Genomic DNA, 16629 nt, shown 5'->3' with positions numbered 1-16629 from the left:
ACATACATACAATTTACAGCTTATTAATGTTGTGACATTCCAAGACCTGTTATACCTCTAACCGTCACAGTCACACTGGGAGGACAACTCGGGGTGGGGGGGGGGGGGGACTAGGAGGTCCAACTGGTGGAGCAGGAACTGATTTAAAAACCTGAATTCCACATGATGATACTTTTTGCTTTTGTATTAACATGTTTAAATGGTTTGAAATGACTTTTTAGTTATACACTTCTGTCTGCTTTCCACTTACACTGCAGATTAGCAGCGAACACTGCTAATCTTAAACTTTTGGTTTTCTCAAGATATCTTCCCCTGTGTGTCACAAAGAACACTCCTACTATCTTTTCTCATCGTCCAATGTTAAATGAACCCTCAAATCATGTTTCAACATGCACATAATGAGTGAAGACAGCAAATCCTGTGTTTCCTTTCTAGCAGAATACCTTATACTGTAAGTCACAATGGACACTATCAACAAAACATCATTAACAGACAATCTTGCTGATGTGGGTTTTACTTGCTTGAGCTTTACTCTTTAATATGATGATAAATCACTGTAGGATCTTTCACATTACAGTGATGAATGGACTACGTGTTCACACTTACACTTAGCTGCAGACCCAGCTGAGTTTAACACAATAACCCATAAATAGTAGATGCATCAGTAAAAGTTGTCTCTGTTTCTCACACAGACCTCCACCACCGTCTATGTTCACATCGTGGATGAGAACGATAACGCTCCAGAGTTTCCGGAGGAGGAGTACGTCACGGTGTTAAGTGAGGGTCCGGAAACAGTGGGTGCCACCATCGCCACGGTAACATCCATCGACCCAGACGAGGGTCTGAACGGCACCTTGAGATATGCTATCGCTCAGGGGAACCTGATCCAGACCTTTAATATAAACAGCATCACGGTGAGACACAATGACTGTTATACTGTAGTTTTACTTCTGCAATAAAACACACTTTTTGTGTATAACGTGTGTGTGTGTCTGTGTGTGTGTGCATTTAGGGGAGGATTACAGCCATAAAGGAGCTGGACTACGAGATCAGCAAAGGACACTACGCGCTGGTTGTTACAGCAACGGACCAGTGTAAAAATCCTGCTCTTCGCCTGACCTCAAGCACAACAGTAAATACCAAAGAAAAAAACACCTTTTAAACTATTGACTTAAATAGGTTGAACATTTCAGAGCTAAGAAAATAAATGCTTAATTTGTATTTATTTATTTCTAACCAGAGAAAATCAACTGTCAATGTTGATTCTCATTCAGCTTTGAAAGGAGCAAGAATGCTAAAGATGAGTTGGTTCCTGCTACTCCAATGGTAGTGTGCTATGGTTGGCAAACAAAATAATTGAACTGACAGGACAGCCAATACATCCCCTTAAAACTTTGTAAACTAGCTTATTAGCAGTTAATGGATTTCTTGTAAAAAATAGAGAGATTTAACAACAATGGTTCTCAACTGCAAGAACTTTTAATTGAGGACTGTGAAACCTGCAGAAACTCCAATAAAACATAATGTGCTCAGTTCAGTTGATGATTCCACAATCCATTATCTCTACTGCACATGCATAGTGAAGTCCTTTTAGTTTACGTGTAATATAATGCGTGCATCTGGATCACCAGCTCCAACATTTGAATTGAATTTTCAAGTGGGGAAATCCTTTACATATACAATTCTCTCTTCCTCATTCTTTAGGTGCTGGTAAGTGTCCTCGATGTGAACGATGTGACACCGACTTTCCCCAGAGCCTTTGAGGGACCCTTCGAGGTGACTGAGGGACAGCCGGGTCCTCGGGTCTGGACTCTTAAAGCCAGCGATGAAGACTCTGGGCTCAACGGGAAAGTGGAGTACAGCATCACCGGCGGAGATCCCCAGAGTTAGTTCCGTATTCTCCTGTATTCTGTCATACTTCTATTAAATCCATGTGTCCCTAAGCCTTTCTCTCTCTTTCAGATGAGTTCATGGTTTCTCCAGTCGAGGGGGAGCTTCGGGTGAGGAAGGATGTAGAGCTGGACCGAGAGACAACAGCCTTCTATAATATCACCGTCACAGCACGAGACCTGGGAACCCCGTCTCGCAACACCTCGGTGGGCCTTCATTACACAAACACACACAAACACGTTCAAGCAGCCGCACTCTCGTCAGATCCTCTTGAACAATCAGGATCTTGTAAGCTTCACTTCTGTGCTGCAATCGGCTGGCAATCCTGTTTCTTACAAAATATGTTCCGTACATTCTAATACATACAATTAGACCACATTTTCTAATACAATTCGAAGAAAACTTGTGTTCTCGTGGAGTAAATGAAAATGAAAAAATATGCAAGAAAACTATTTGGAGATGTAACGTGAAATAAGTACTTTGTTAGGTTTAGTTAGAAAAACATCATGGTTTGGCTTAAAATAAGTATGTTAATTGAGAAATGTAAACATTGACGTTTGGTTTCACAAGGGACATGAACAGCTGTCTCCTGGGTGAAAGTCCTGTGTTTGTTTTACCCAGCCACCCCGCAAAACCTCTGTGATACATGAATGTTCGTGGAGTGTGATGACGTATTTGTGCGTCTTTAAAAACAAACACAGTCTGGGAAGAAATGACTTTGCTTTAAGTGATAATGTAGTATCTTTGTGTGAGAACGCAATTTTTAGGAGACAAGATACATACACATACACTACACGTGTAAATGTACTGAAGTTAAATGTATATTTTATGTTTCATTTATGAGCAGTTGTGTGTGTCACCAAGACTTTTTTTTTTTTTTTTTTTTTTAACTGGCATGAGTTTGAAGTTGTATTCTTCTCTTGCCGTGTTTTTTCTTCAGGTGGTGGTGGGAGTCAATGTCCGAGACATCAACGACAACGACCCAGTCCTCTTGAACCTGCCTTACAACACCAGTGTGAGGGAAGGAGCCACCATACACACCCCTGTGGCCCGGGTCCAAGCCCGAGATGCAGACAGCGGACGCAATGCTCTGCTCACTTACAACATCACCGCGGGCAACCAGGATGGAGCCTTCTACGTCAATGACACGGTGAGAAAAAGGGGTGGTGTGTTTTAAAGTTGAGTAATTTCAAAACCCCTGTCCTCCAGTGTTTTCACTCTTTTCTATGCAGGCACACAGGCTCAAAACTAAGCCTGGTCTTAATTTACTTAGAAACATAAAAATCTGACCTTGACTAATACGGTAAAGCTATAGCAGCAGGTGGTGAAAAAAGGGAGGCACGGTGCGAGACCTTTCTCGTGACTGGAAGGAGCCAGATTTAAACGTGCATTATGCCATCTGTCTCCATGCTTTAATGTTCAAAAAGCTCTTTATTTTTATCATACTGCCTGTGCAGCATCATCTTCTTTCACCCTCTGTCTGAAACCAGAGCCCAGTCTTAGAAACCACTTAGAAATGTCCCGCCCCTTAGCCTATCACGTACAAAGTGTTGGAGCGCTAGCCATAACACATAGTGATGTCAAACATGTTATGGAAGTAAACAAAAGAGTCCAATTGAGGCGTTTCTGGCAGGGGGGTACGAGAGAAACTCCCTCTGGAGGGAGCACAGGGATTTGAACTTCTGGAGACCATTAACATTCACAAAAACCCACTACAGGAAAGTGAAAAGCCGAAAAGCATTATAGGGCCTGTTCAAATGTCTTCCAGCTACCATTAATGTTAAGTCTGCACCTAACACTGCTACACCATTGCTAGACACATGTGTGGACTCACAGAATAAATATATACCAGAGAATACTGATACCTCATTTAGAGCTTTAGAGAAGGTAAAACACTTGTTAGCATCAGGGTTTGCATTATGAAATAAAACATACTGTCATACGGAGAATTAATCTGTAAGCACACTCACAGCTTCCCTCTTCCCTTTGTGTCTGTCAGACCGGTGTGGTGCAGGTGAACAGACCCCTGGACAGAGAGCGGGTGTCAGAGTACAGACTCACCATCACCGTCAACGACAACCCCGAGAACCCCCGCGTCGCTCGCAGGGTAATCCCACTCTCATGTGCACACACACTGCTAGAACTCACACCTGTTTGTATAACAGAGAGGTCTTTGGTTTATTTTCATGTCACTTTTTTATGAATTAATAACAGGCAGTCTTGAATTTCAGGGGCGACTGTAGTAAAAGTAATACATTGGATTAAAATGCCTTTTTACTCCAAAATATTTTTACCATAATGTAAATAAGCTGCCTTAAAGGTGGGGTAGGTAATTCACTTCAGAAACACTTTGTGTTATATTCCATGGAATGCTCTTAACATCCCGATAGCAATGAATACATTAAATGCTTTGACAATAAATATATACAAATATTTCATCTGTGGAAGCCGTGGCGCTGTAAAAAGCACGACCAATCATCTGAGCTGGCCCGGCTAAAGTAACTGGATGGCCTACCTGCCTGTCAGCTTTCCATCTGTGCACAAACTTATCTCGTGCCCTCATTGGTCATGTGCGCGTTCGTGTGTGTTGGAGGAGGGGCTCTGTGAGGAAGGGGCAGGTTTTTTTCGGTTGTGTATTTTCAAATTCTAGCGCACTCGAGCTGGTTTCTCCATTCTTACCTACCCTACCTTTAAGTCAAGCAATACACAATACTCATTGGACAATGTCATATTTATGTAGGGATTTTCTTCAGATTTTCTACAGTAGAAGTTAATTTTTGAAAAACTGGATTTTATACATATTTCCTTTTGCAGGCGTTTTGTCATTTGTGACCCGTCTTGTACTATTGTGTTTTTTGGCTAGATTGTATGGGCCGTGTATCTTCCTGATTATAAGAATGTGAATCACACCTAAAAAGATGAGAACCACCCAAAATACAGCTGCAAGGTTTTTTCTATAACAACAATGTGGCCTGCTTAAGATGTTGCTTTTGTGGGAGAGGTGAGAAACTGTTCTCAATCAGAGCTGCAGATGAGGCAACCGCTCGCACTGTGAGAGCAGCGTGCGGCACAGAAACTGCAAAACACATCAGCAATTTGACTCTTTGAGTGCCAATGACTACGTTTCACTCCTCCTCACTCTTCATCTCCTGTTTACTCTGTTCCACATAATCCTTTGCTCATATCATTGTTTATTTTTCCTTCCACTCCGCCAGGATTCAGACCTCTTGGTGATCAGCATTCTGGATGAGAATGACAACAGGCCCGTGTTCACCAGGACCAGCTACAGGGCTGAGATCATGGAGAACTCGGCAGCAGGTAGCTCTTTCCCCTGGGGTGGGGGCAATCTGTTATGCAGCGCAGGGCAACGTGCCACGCACTGTCTGAAACACTGTCTACTCCACTTCCTGACTTTGTTTACATGCGGCTTATATTCAGAGACAGGTTTTTTTCACCGTGAAAGTTAGAAATCAGATAGGAGACAACTGAAAACGTTTGCATTTGCGATGAGCAGTCAGTGAGATTATTATTGCATAATATGAGTCATAGTTTCCTTATTATCAATTATAATGGCAATTTGTGTATATAGAAAGCAAAATGTGCATTTCTGACAATTCTAATTTAATGCTTGCTGACTTCTAACCTGACTGTGATCATATAACTTCTCCACCTGGCCCTCTCTGTCTCTCCCGCCCTTCAGGCAGTAAAGTATCGGTGTTAAATGGGCCAGTCCTGGCAGAGGATAAAGACATCGGACCCAACGCTGTAGTGAAGTACCGCCTGCTGGGAGCAAGGGTGGACCTCTTCACTGTGGATGCCAATTCTGGTAACATTATAACTCCTTAGCAAGTTGACAGAGAGAGTCGTTTGGATACAGTTGTTAATGTCTCTGTTTCGCCCCCCAGGTGTGATCCAGGTGCGTCAGGGGGCTCAGTTGGACCGTGAGGCGTTTCAGGAGCCTCGTGTTGAGCTGTTTCTGGTTGGGGAGGACATCGGTGGTTTAAACAGCAGCGTCCCTCTCACAGTCACCATCCTGGACCAGAATGACAACCCCCCCATCTTCAGCCCGGCCAGCTTCAGCGTCCGACTCCCTGAGAACAGCCCCACTGGTGTGTGTTGGCTCAGGCCTGACTAAGTCTCTGTGTGTGAGAGAGAAATATGTCTTACAAATAGTTGTTCACTCCTTAGCTTTAAGTTCTGTCTCTGAAAAAAAAGTGTTTTGAATTATCACAAATGCAACAATGGGGGCATTTGGGGATTTTTAATGTTTTTAAATTAGAATGAGTGGAATTACACAATGAGTAAAGGCATATTGCATAAATTCTGGCAAATGTTTTTTTTTATACATTTTGGGACTTAGTAGTGGGAATAAGTGTATAAAAACTGTGTAAAGAAATACACAAACTCGACCCTTAAAGATATTCGCCATTTAACCCCTTAGCCAGCATTCTCTTCCAAAGTGTTTAACTCTTTTCCAATTTTTTCTCATGTTTGGCATGTTGGGCAAATACATGCTATTTTCCTGGTTTCCCCTCGGAACATTGCTGCTGTATTATAGAGCACTGCAGTGTTGGATGATATGCATCAAAATCACTGTTGTCATATCATATACATCCCAGACTGTGAAAACTATTCCCCCTGGCATTTAGTATACAGAATATAATGCATAATAATAAATAATTAAAAAAAGGTTTTCAAATAACTATCAACATTGACATTTTGTAGGGGCGGTGTTGGCGAAGTCCGTAGGGACTTGGCTTGGCAACTGGAAGGTCACCAGTTCAAGTCCCGGAAAGACAAAGTGCTACCGAGGTGTCCCTGAGCAAGGCACCGTTCCCTACACTGCTCCCCGGGCACCGTACATAATGGCAGCCCACTGCTCCTAACACTAGGATGGGTCAGATGCAGAGAAACCGTTTTGTTACATAGTACCTGTACTACGTAATGACAATAAGTTGAATCTTCTTCAATTTAAGGGTTCTGAATATAAATAAATATTTAGCTTTTTGCTATTTTTGAACACCAAAGACACTTTTTTAGGTTACCAATTTAAAGTGATTAACTACGATTATATACTCTAACATACCTTCTCTGTGAAGGTTAAAGGTTTACATTTAAAAAATGTGTATAAATGGTCATAAAAATGCAAATATGTGTCCTTGTCTCTCAGGTGTGGTGGTGACTCAGCTGTCTGCCACTGACGCTGACTCGGGCTCCAATGGCTGGCTGGCGTATCGTCTGGAGAGCGGTGCTCAGGACCGCTTTGTGGTCGATTCGCTCTCTGGCACCGTCCTGGTCGGCAACACCACCCTCGATAGAGAAGAGCGCGGGTCCTACCGCCTGGTTGTCATGGCAACCGATCGAGGCACTCCCTCAATGTCCGGCACAGCCACGCTGACGGTCATCCTGGACGATGTGAATGACTCCCGGCCCCGTTTCATAGAGCCCATCACCATGATAAACGTCAACGAGTCCACACCGCCGGGCGTGGTGGTGGCCACGCTGACCGCTGAAGACCCTGATCTGCACCCCCGACTGGAGTATTACATCATCTCAGTGGAGGCCAAGGATGATGGGAACAATGCAGTGGATGGCCTGCAGGAGTCCTTCGGCATTGATTTACACACTGGTGAGAGACCTCAGCCAGATTCAGTATCTTGTTTAAATGTTATCGATATTGTTAGATATACTGAATAAATAAATGAAATGTGTTTTGTTTATTTTCAGGTGCAGTGTTCGTACACAACCCAATCAACAGAGAGCTGGTAGCGACGTTCGAGATCATTGTGTCGGTCCACGACAATGCCAGCGATATTATTGACAAATCAGGAAGTGTTCCTAATGGTAAGTCTATTTTCTAACATGAAGCTTATCTTGCGTTTCATTCATTTTTTTCACTTTGCATCGCTCCAATCTACAATCCTTTTTCTCTTCAGCGAGACTCACCATCAATGTGTTGGATGTAAATGACAACGCCCCTCGTTTCCGGCCCTTCGGAGTGACCAACTTCACAGAGCAGATTTTGGAAGGAGCTCAGCCAGGCACTACACTGCTCTCAGTGTCAGCTGTAGACCCCGATAAAGGTCCCAACGGCCAGGTCATCTACCAGCTGCTCCACCTGCCCCGGGGGGGGTACGTCAGACTGGAGGACCCCTCTACTGGTATGACACAGCACAGGCTAACAACTTAAACAGCAGAAAATTATCAAATACTGAATGGTATGTCATGAATGTGTCTGTATATTTTTTTGTTGAATAGAGAAACATTGTGTTGCATGTAAATCAATGTTTTCAGTGTGATTGTTTTTAGTGTAGCTGCTCAGGGACTGCAGTTGATAAATAGCATATGGATCAATCTGGCATAAGTCATCTCTTTTTTTTCGAGAGTGTTTGTCTCGTTTGTGGAATAATAATTTTGAATATTTGTGTAAGTCGCAATGAACCCTAACTGTAACCATCACTGTCTTACAAATGTCTTAGGTAAGATTGTAGCAAACCAGACGGTGGATTTTGAGCAGATTCAGTGGCTGAATTTCACGATTCGGGCCCGAGACCACGGCACTCCTCCGAGAATCGCTGAGCTGCCAGTTTATCTGCGCATAGTGGACGTGAATGACAACAACCCCGTCTTCCTACAACCATCCTACCAGGTACTCCACAGAATGATAATTACACTGAACAAAAATATAAACGCAACACTTTTGTTTTTGCTCCCATTTTTCATGAGATGAACTCAAAGATCTAAAACATTCTATATATAACGTTCTATATACACAAAATAACCATTTCTCTCAAATATTGTTCACAAATCTGAAAAAATCTGTGATAGTGAGCACTTCTCCTTTGCCGAGATAATCCATCCCACCTCACAGGTGTGGCATATCAAGATGCTGATTAGACAGCATGATTATTGCACAGGTGTGCCTTAGGCTGGCCACAATAAAAGGCCACTCTGAAACGTTCAGTTTTGCTTTATTGGGGGGGTCTGGGGGGGTCCGAAAACCAGTCAGTTAGGTTAGGGTAATGTTGTGAATCGAGTGGCCTGTGTTCGTCGTCCATAACATACGCCTGACCATACCATAACCCCACCACCACCATTGGCCACTCGATTCACAACATTACCCTAACCCTACCCCTACCCCTCACACCAGATACTGACTGGTTTTCGGACCCCCCCAGACCCCCCCAATAAAGCAAAATGCACGTTTCAGAGTGGCCTTTTATTGTGGCCAGCCTAAGGCACACCTGTGCAATAATCATGCTGTCTAATCAGCATCTTGATATGCCACACCTGTGAGGTGGGATGGATTATCTCGGCAAAGGAGAAGTGCTCACTATCACAGATTCTTTCAGATTTGTGAACAATATTTGAGAGAAATGGTTATTTTGTGTATATAGAAAATGTTTTAGATCTTTGAGTTCATCTCATGAAAAATGGGAGCAAAAACAAAGTGTTGCATTTATATTTGTGTTCAGTGTATATTGTGCACACCAAAGCACAATCAAAGATAGTGCAACTTGAGATTTTTCACAGCCTACCTAAAATGACCTACCCCACCTTTAAAGCAGCTTATTTACATGATGGTAAAAATATATATATGAGTAAAAAGGCATTTTAATCCAATGTATTACTTGTTATGACTCTATGGCTGCCATCACAGTTTACATGTTGGCCTGTCATGGGATTAGACCTGTATAAAAGTTAAAATAAAATAACTACCAGTAGTTAACTTGAGACAAGACAAACCAAAACTGGTTGTACTCTATATGTACCTTTGCTAGAACTTTAGCAGGTACATTCTTTTTTCAAAATGAGTTAACAGAGAACATTGTTTGTTGTTTCATTGTTGCAAGGTAATTTTTAACCAAGTATTCTGTCAGAAATACTTTTTTCATGTAAAAGATTGGCTATTAAACAACATAACACAAGATCATCACAAGTCATATGTTTCTGCATCTGTGTTTGTAGGAGCCCGTGTTTGAGAACGTGAACCTGGGCACCACCATAGTGAGTGTGAGCGCTACTGACGCTGACTCGGGCCTCTTTGCCGTCATTGAGTACAGCCTGGTAGACGGGGAAGGCAAGTTTGCCATCAAACCATTAACTGTGAGTTAACCTAAACACAACACATCAGCCATCACAACTACACCCTACTCCCGATCAGAGCTGGGCGTCAACATTGAACATCATCCTGCCGGGATATGAAAGTTTAAACAAAGCATGCTAAAGATAAATACATGCTCCATTTCTGTCACACTCTCAAATAAATATCTTGATGCAAACACCACTCCCATCAGCCTGTACTTCCTTCCTAATGCTCCCCTCTCCTCTGTGTCAGGGAGAGATCTACATCCTTTCCCCTCTGGACAGAGAGACAAAGGATCATTACACTTTAACCGCTGTTGCCCGTGACAACCCCGGCGGCACCTCCAACAACAGACGAGAGAACTCTGTCCAGGTAGAGATCAGAGGCGTTACTGACACAAGAATATATAATATAATGATCTACCTTTTTTGAGTTAGCACTTAATACCATCTACAGTGAAACAAGGAGTAAAGTTTGTGGCTGATAAATAAAGGTTGTTAACATTACAATTAAAATGTATTTAGGCCCAACAATACTGTATTTTTGTGGAAAATACTTACCATTGAAAGTTTAAAAAGTATATCAGCTTCTATATCATGTTTAATAGTGATAAGCTTTAAAAAGGGCTTTTCCTACATTATAACCTAATGGTAGGATTATTTCGTATTTTAAACTTGAACTCTGTCCTTGCCTCTCAGGTCCTGGTGACAGTTGTGGATATCAACGATTATCGTCCACGCTTTTCGGAGCGAATGTACAACACCAGCGTGTTTGAGAACGAGCCCAGTGGAACGTCTGTGATCACAGTCAGGGCGACGGACCTGGATGAGGGAGAGAATGGAGCGGTGCTCTACAGCCTGCTGGGTGCCCACTCAGGTCTGAACACATTACTATAAACCTAAATGAACTGAATATTCTCAGTGAACTGATCTTTGAATGTATACTTATCCACTTTATTAGAATGCAAACATCCATTCATGTTCTTTACGAAGTATTTTGCTACTGGAAGAATTGTTGCTCTCACTTTGAAATGATGGTGTATTCGTGATCCTTCTCTGTAGACGCGTTCTCCCTGGATCCAAACGCGGGGCTGATCCGCTCGCGCCGCCTGCTCCAGTCTTCTGAGCGTTTCAACCTGACGGTGGTGGCTACAGATCAGGGGCGCCCCCCCCTGTGGGGCACTGCAGACCTGTTCATTGTGGTCATAGACGTCAATGACAACAGGCCAGTGTTTGTCCGGCCCGCCAACGGAACCATCATTCATATCTCGGAGGTATATGCATTCATGTAATCCTTTTCATTGTCTTCTTTTTTGTGTGTCGTAAGCATTCTTCCTTCCTTTTTTTAATACATCATTTTCAAATTGTCGTCAAAAACCTTTCTCCCTGTAACTAAAATGAACCAATCGTATGTTTTTGTTATCTGCTTTGCTTTGTGGGTCTCATTGCAATAAATTGAACACCAAGTAATGCTTTGGTGCTTAGAAAATAAGTCAGTGGCACACTGGGATTAATCAAATATAAATTTGACCTGAAAAAAGTCAATGATGATGACTCAAGGCCTAGTGTTTGAGTTTGACTTTTTCGTTCTGCATGGCTGATGAAGTTATTCATTAGCTGGTCAACATAGTGTAGCATTCAGCTGTTGAAGAGAGATGAAAGCAAAGCAGAACTAAAAGAAGAGTAAATATTAAACTGACCTTCATCAGGACACAAACATGGTATAGAAATATACAATGGGATGACAATGGGCCTGCATGTCCACTGGATATAAACCGCAGCTGTTTGCTAAGTTCTCCATATAAACTCAATGACATTTGTTTCTGCTTCCCCCAGGTAACCAGAATGAACTTCTTCCCGGTTTAAATTCTATAATTACTCCTACACTTTCTGCAATGACATACAAATATCTGAGGGGCAAAGAGTTCAGATTAGACTGACATTTGAAACACCATCTGTAAAACCTGTAAACCTCTCTGTAAAAGTTGACCTCTAACATCAAAGATGGCAAGTTCACAATGACACTGACTGTCTTTTCTCCTCCATGTAGGAGCAGCCCCCAGGCCTGCCGGTGTACGAGGTGCACGCAACCGACTCTGACGAGGGTCTCAACGGGGAGGTCCGCTACGGCTTCCTGCAGACTGGAGCCGGGAACAGAGACTGGGAGAACTTCCACATCGATGCCACGTCTGGAGTCATCACCACTACTGTGAAACTGGACCGAGAGAAACAGGCCCTCCACAGCGTGAGTTTGTGTGCAAAGTGTGTGCAGTTGATTAAGTGCTTCGTTTTATATGGCTCTAACTAAGTGAAAACGCCGCTCTCAGTTTATCATTGTGGCCCGGGACATGGGCCAGCCCGTGCCTTACGAGACCACTCAGCCTCTGCAGGTGGCGCTGTTGGACGTCGATGACAATGAGCCCGTCTTCCTTAAACCGCCGGTGAGAAGGAAGCTCCCAGAATGCATTCTAATTTATAAACATTCACAGAGCTGCTGTTTGTGACGTTTTATTTTCACTCTGTGTGTGTATGCACTGCAGCGTGGCAGCTTGCCTTACCAGAAGCTGACCGTGCTGGAGCATTCCCGCCCAGGAACTGTGGTGGGCAACATCACCAGAGCTGTGGACGCAGATGAGGGCACCAACGCCATCGTCTACTACTTTATTGCAGGTGAAACAGAGCCCTACAGAGGCAGGAACATGTTTGATGTTCTTGTTCATGTTAAAGATATTATGCAAAGCTTTTCCCAATCAGTTTAAGTATTTACCTTAGACCAGTGGTTCCCAACCTGGGGTGCGCGTCCCCCTTGGGGGGTCGCCAAATATCGCAGGGGGGGCGCCAGGCCTCAGATGATTTGAGGCCAAATATCTTCATTATTTTTAAATTATTTAATTTTTTTACATATAGTTGTAACGCAATACATGATTGTCACTAAAAGCCTTGTCTCTACATTACAATAAAAAAAATAATAATTCATTTGAATACAAATTCAAGTTAGTAGCTATTATAGGCATAAAAAGACAGAAATGTATAGTTCTTTCATTAATAGAAATGTTTCTTCTGCCCGTAAAGGGTCCAAACCAGGCTTTTCTGGACAAGCACATTTTTAAAACATAGCCATTGTCCATGCTGGTTCGAGTTGGATTATTTGTCACAGTTGCTCCGATCAGATCGGTCTCCTCCATTTTGTAGATTATTTACGACTTTTGAATCCACATAAACACATCGGCAAAGTCCGGCTTACGGCCCGTCCACGCTACAGCTTCGACAGCTTCAAAAACGGTTTCCAACGCGTCTGCCCATTCACTTTGAATGGGGTGACGTCACGTTGCCTCGCTTTTCGCTGAAAAACTGAATTGTGGGTAGCATAGCGGCTAGCCAGCGCCAGCCAATCAAATCATATGCCAGTACAAGCTCTAGCCAATCAAACCGCTGCTTGTGTGTCAGGGGCGGGAGATTCATGTGATTGGTTGTTGGTCGAGCTTCAGACGCGCCCAGCTCCAAGCTTTTTTTGAAGCTGTAGTGTGGACGGGCGTTACTTTGAGCATGTGTTTTAAACAGTTTAATCCCTTTGTGAATTGTTTCCACTTGCGCCGTCCTTTAATTTCTTCATACAGCGGGAATCCAAATGAATTAATCCTGAGTCTAATAACCATCAAAGTCACTCCAATAGTGCTCCTTAATTACCCTTTCATCCTCCTTTAACAAAATACTTCACATTCATCCAGTTTGTGACAGTAGTTGTAGCATTTTTGAGACTTTTAAACTTTAATTACCGCTGTTGTTCCCCCCCCCCCCTTGTGTGTGTGGGGGGGGGGGGGGGGGCGCAACTTCCAACAGGAGTTATTTGGGGGGGCTCTTGGGAAAACAGGTTGGGAACCACTGCGTTAGACAATCTAAAAATCCTGGAGATCAGGCGTAGAGAATAACACGATATTCTTGTGTGTCCTCTTACTTTAAAAACCCAGGAATATTGATAATAATATATCCATCTGTCTTTCTTTTCTATTTCAAGCTGTTTCCTTCAGTGTTTTTAGATGACTCACATTCTCTCCATGTCTTTCTCCAGGGGGGAACAGTGATGGAAACTTTGGCTTGCGTCTGGATGGAGAGCTGAAGGTGCACAAGGATCTGGATCGAGAGGAGGTCCCGGTCTACTCCATCATCATCAAGGCTTCCAGCAACAGGAGCTGGACCCCTCCCCGGGGCCAGAGGGCAGCGAGGACCAGAGCCCTGGACCACGCCCGGGACCCCAGCCTGCTGGAGGTCCGCATCGAACTGGAAGACATCAATGACCAGAAACCACGCTTCACTAAGGCCGAGTACACTGCAGGTAGTCTGCGTGTCTGCGTGTGTGTGTGTGTGTGTGTGTGTGTGTGTGTGTGTGTGTGTGTGTGTGTGTGTGTGTGTGTGTGTGTGTGTGTGTGTGTGTGTGTGTGTGTGTGTGTGTGTGTGTGTGTGTGTGTGTGTGTGTGTGTGTGTGTGTGTGTGTGTGTGTTGTGTGTGTGTGTGTGTGTGTGTGTGTGTGTGTGGTGTGTGTGTGTGTGTGTGTGTGTGTGTGTGTGTGTGTGTGTGTGTGTGTGTGTGTGTGGTGTGTGTGTGTACCAACCAACATAAACGTCCGTCTTTGCTTTCAGGAGTTGCAGCGAATGCCAAAGTGGGCTCAGACCTGATCAAGGTGGTGGCTTTAGATAATGACATTGGTAACAACAGCTTGGTTCAGTACCACATCGTTACCATCCGCTACTTCCAGTCACAGAGCAATGGCAGCGAGGACGTCGGCAGCATCTTCACCATCGGTGAGTTTAACTTTGATATTAAATACATTTTTACCTCTTACTACATGGCCTGAAAATAATCTCGGACAGGTAGTATTGGAAGCATGACAAATAAGCAGGGCAATATTAAGTTTAGGCAAAACCAACAACACTTTGTCAATGCTTTCTGACTTGATTTTTAACAAAAATGGAGCACACAAGCAGTATTAGGCTTTGGATACACAGAAAATACTTGTTATTAGGATAAAGTGATTGTTTTATGTGGCGAACAAAAGGGAAACTACGGAAAATCACCACACTTATGCTATTTCACCATCACATATATTCATTTATTTTTAATTAGAATTAAATACATATTTTCAAATGCATCATTGGCTTAACAAAGACTACAAAATATAGCTATAAAGACTAAAGTCTATCAACATGAATTGAGTCTCACACTTAGGCCCTTTTTGCCTGATTTTACAGAAATAATACATAACAAAGAATGCAGTCCCACATTGTAATAGTCTTTTTACATTTGAAGGGCATGTTTGCCATTGAATCCAATAGATTTCTTATCAGGAACCACATACTACCCCATGATTTCCCACAGGTTTGACAGATGGTATCATCCGAACATACGACCTCTTCACCGCCTACAACCCCGGCTACTTCCAGCTGGAGATTTTGGCGTGTGATTACGCCGGACACAGCACAACCACCAACGTGAACATCTACATTCTCCGAGATGACCAGAGGGTTAAGATAGTCTTCAATGAGATCCCTGATGTGGTGCGGGAAAACCAGGAAGATTTCATCAACCTGCTGTCCAACATTACCGGAGCCATTGTCAACTTAGATGACATACAGGTAAAGACATATACTATATAAAGCATTTGTATTCTTTCTGTTTTTGTTTATCTCAATCTTTGTCTCAATCTCCTTTATGCAGTTCCATGTGGACAAGAAGGGCAGGGTCAGTTATGCTCAGACAGACATGCTCATCCACGTTGTCAACAATCAGACCAACACCATCCTAGATGTTGAAAGGTAAACCCTTCATTATTACATTACATTGCATTTAGCTGACGCTTTTATCCAAAGCGACTTACAATAAGTACATTCGACCAGGAAGACACAACCTTGAAGAAAACAGAATCATATAAGTACATCAGGTTTCATAGAGCCAAACATTTCAAGTGCTACTCAACTGGCTATAGATAAGCCAGTCCTTTATTAGTATATAAGTGATCTGTTAATAGTTCTTTGTTAGTAATTATATCGCTCGAGGTGGAGTCGAAAGAGATTAGTTTTCAGTCTGCGCCGGAAGGTGTGCAGGCGTTCTGCTGTCCTGATTTCAATGAGGAGCTCATTCCACCATTTTGGAGCCAGGATAACAAACCCACGTGTTTTTGCTGATGGGAACTTGGGTCCCCCTCGCAGCGAGGGTGCAGCGAGTCGTTTGGCTGATGCAGAGCGTAGAGCACGTGCTGGGGTGTACGGTTTAACCATGTCCTGGATGTAGGAAGGGCCAGATCCATTCGCAGCATGGTACGCAAGTACCAGTGTCTTGAAGTGGATTCTAGCAGTTACCGGAAGCGAGTGAAGGGAGTGGAGGAGCGGAGTGGTGTGGGGAAATTTAGGAAGGTTGAAGACCAGACGAGCCGCTGCATTCTGGATGAGCTGCAGAGGTCGGATGGCACATGCAGGTAGACCAGCCAGGAGGGAGTTGCAGTAGTCTAGGCGTGAGGTGACGAGAGCCTGGACCAGAACCTGCGTGGCTTTCTGGGTCAGCTGGGGACGTATCCTCCTGATGCTGTAAAGCGTGTATCTGCAGCAGCGGGTTGTAGCAGCGATGTTTGCAGTGAAGGACAGGTTGTTATCTAGGGTCACA

At 43.4% G+C, this 16629-nt stretch overlaps 1 protein-coding gene across 1 annotated transcript in view; it reads left to right on the top strand.

Annotated features, from left to right (window-relative positions):
- cdh23 (cadherin-related 23) overlaps nt 1-16629 on the top strand; it is a 243773-nt gene that overhangs the window by 220335 nt on the left and 6809 nt on the right. The window contains exons 38-61 of the mRNA XM_034100803.1: nt 693-914; nt 1013-1132; nt 1705-1885; nt 1963-2096; nt 2831-3040; nt 3890-3997; nt 5106-5208; nt 5591-5716; nt 5796-5999; nt 7061-7519; nt 7618-7734; nt 7827-8051; nt 8370-8539; nt 9859-9996; nt 10229-10348; nt 10675-10852; nt 11038-11249; nt 12026-12220; nt 12303-12416; nt 12516-12645; nt 14045-14308; nt 14613-14774; nt 15349-15605; nt 15688-15785. Of these exons, the coding sequence (XP_033956694.1) occupies nt 693-914; nt 1013-1132; nt 1705-1885; nt 1963-2096; nt 2831-3040; nt 3890-3997; nt 5106-5208; nt 5591-5716; nt 5796-5999; nt 7061-7519; nt 7618-7734; nt 7827-8051; nt 8370-8539; nt 9859-9996; nt 10229-10348; nt 10675-10852; nt 11038-11249; nt 12026-12220; nt 12303-12416; nt 12516-12645; nt 14045-14308; nt 14613-14774; nt 15349-15605; nt 15688-15785 (4247 nt within the window). The remainder of the gene's footprint in view (nt 1-692; nt 915-1012; nt 1133-1704; nt 1886-1962; nt 2097-2830; nt 3041-3889; nt 3998-5105; nt 5209-5590; nt 5717-5795; nt 6000-7060; nt 7520-7617; nt 7735-7826; nt 8052-8369; nt 8540-9858; nt 9997-10228; nt 10349-10674; nt 10853-11037; nt 11250-12025; nt 12221-12302; nt 12417-12515; nt 12646-14044; nt 14309-14612; nt 14775-15348; nt 15606-15687; nt 15786-16629) is intronic.

This window comes from Pseudochaenichthys georgianus, chromosome 15, assembly GCF_902827115.2.
Source record: "Pseudochaenichthys georgianus chromosome 15, fPseGeo1.2, whole genome shotgun sequence".
NCBI lineage: Eukaryota > Metazoa > Chordata > Actinopteri > Perciformes > Channichthyidae > Pseudochaenichthys > Pseudochaenichthys georgianus.
This window is presented reverse-complemented; position numbering and strand designations above follow the sequence as displayed.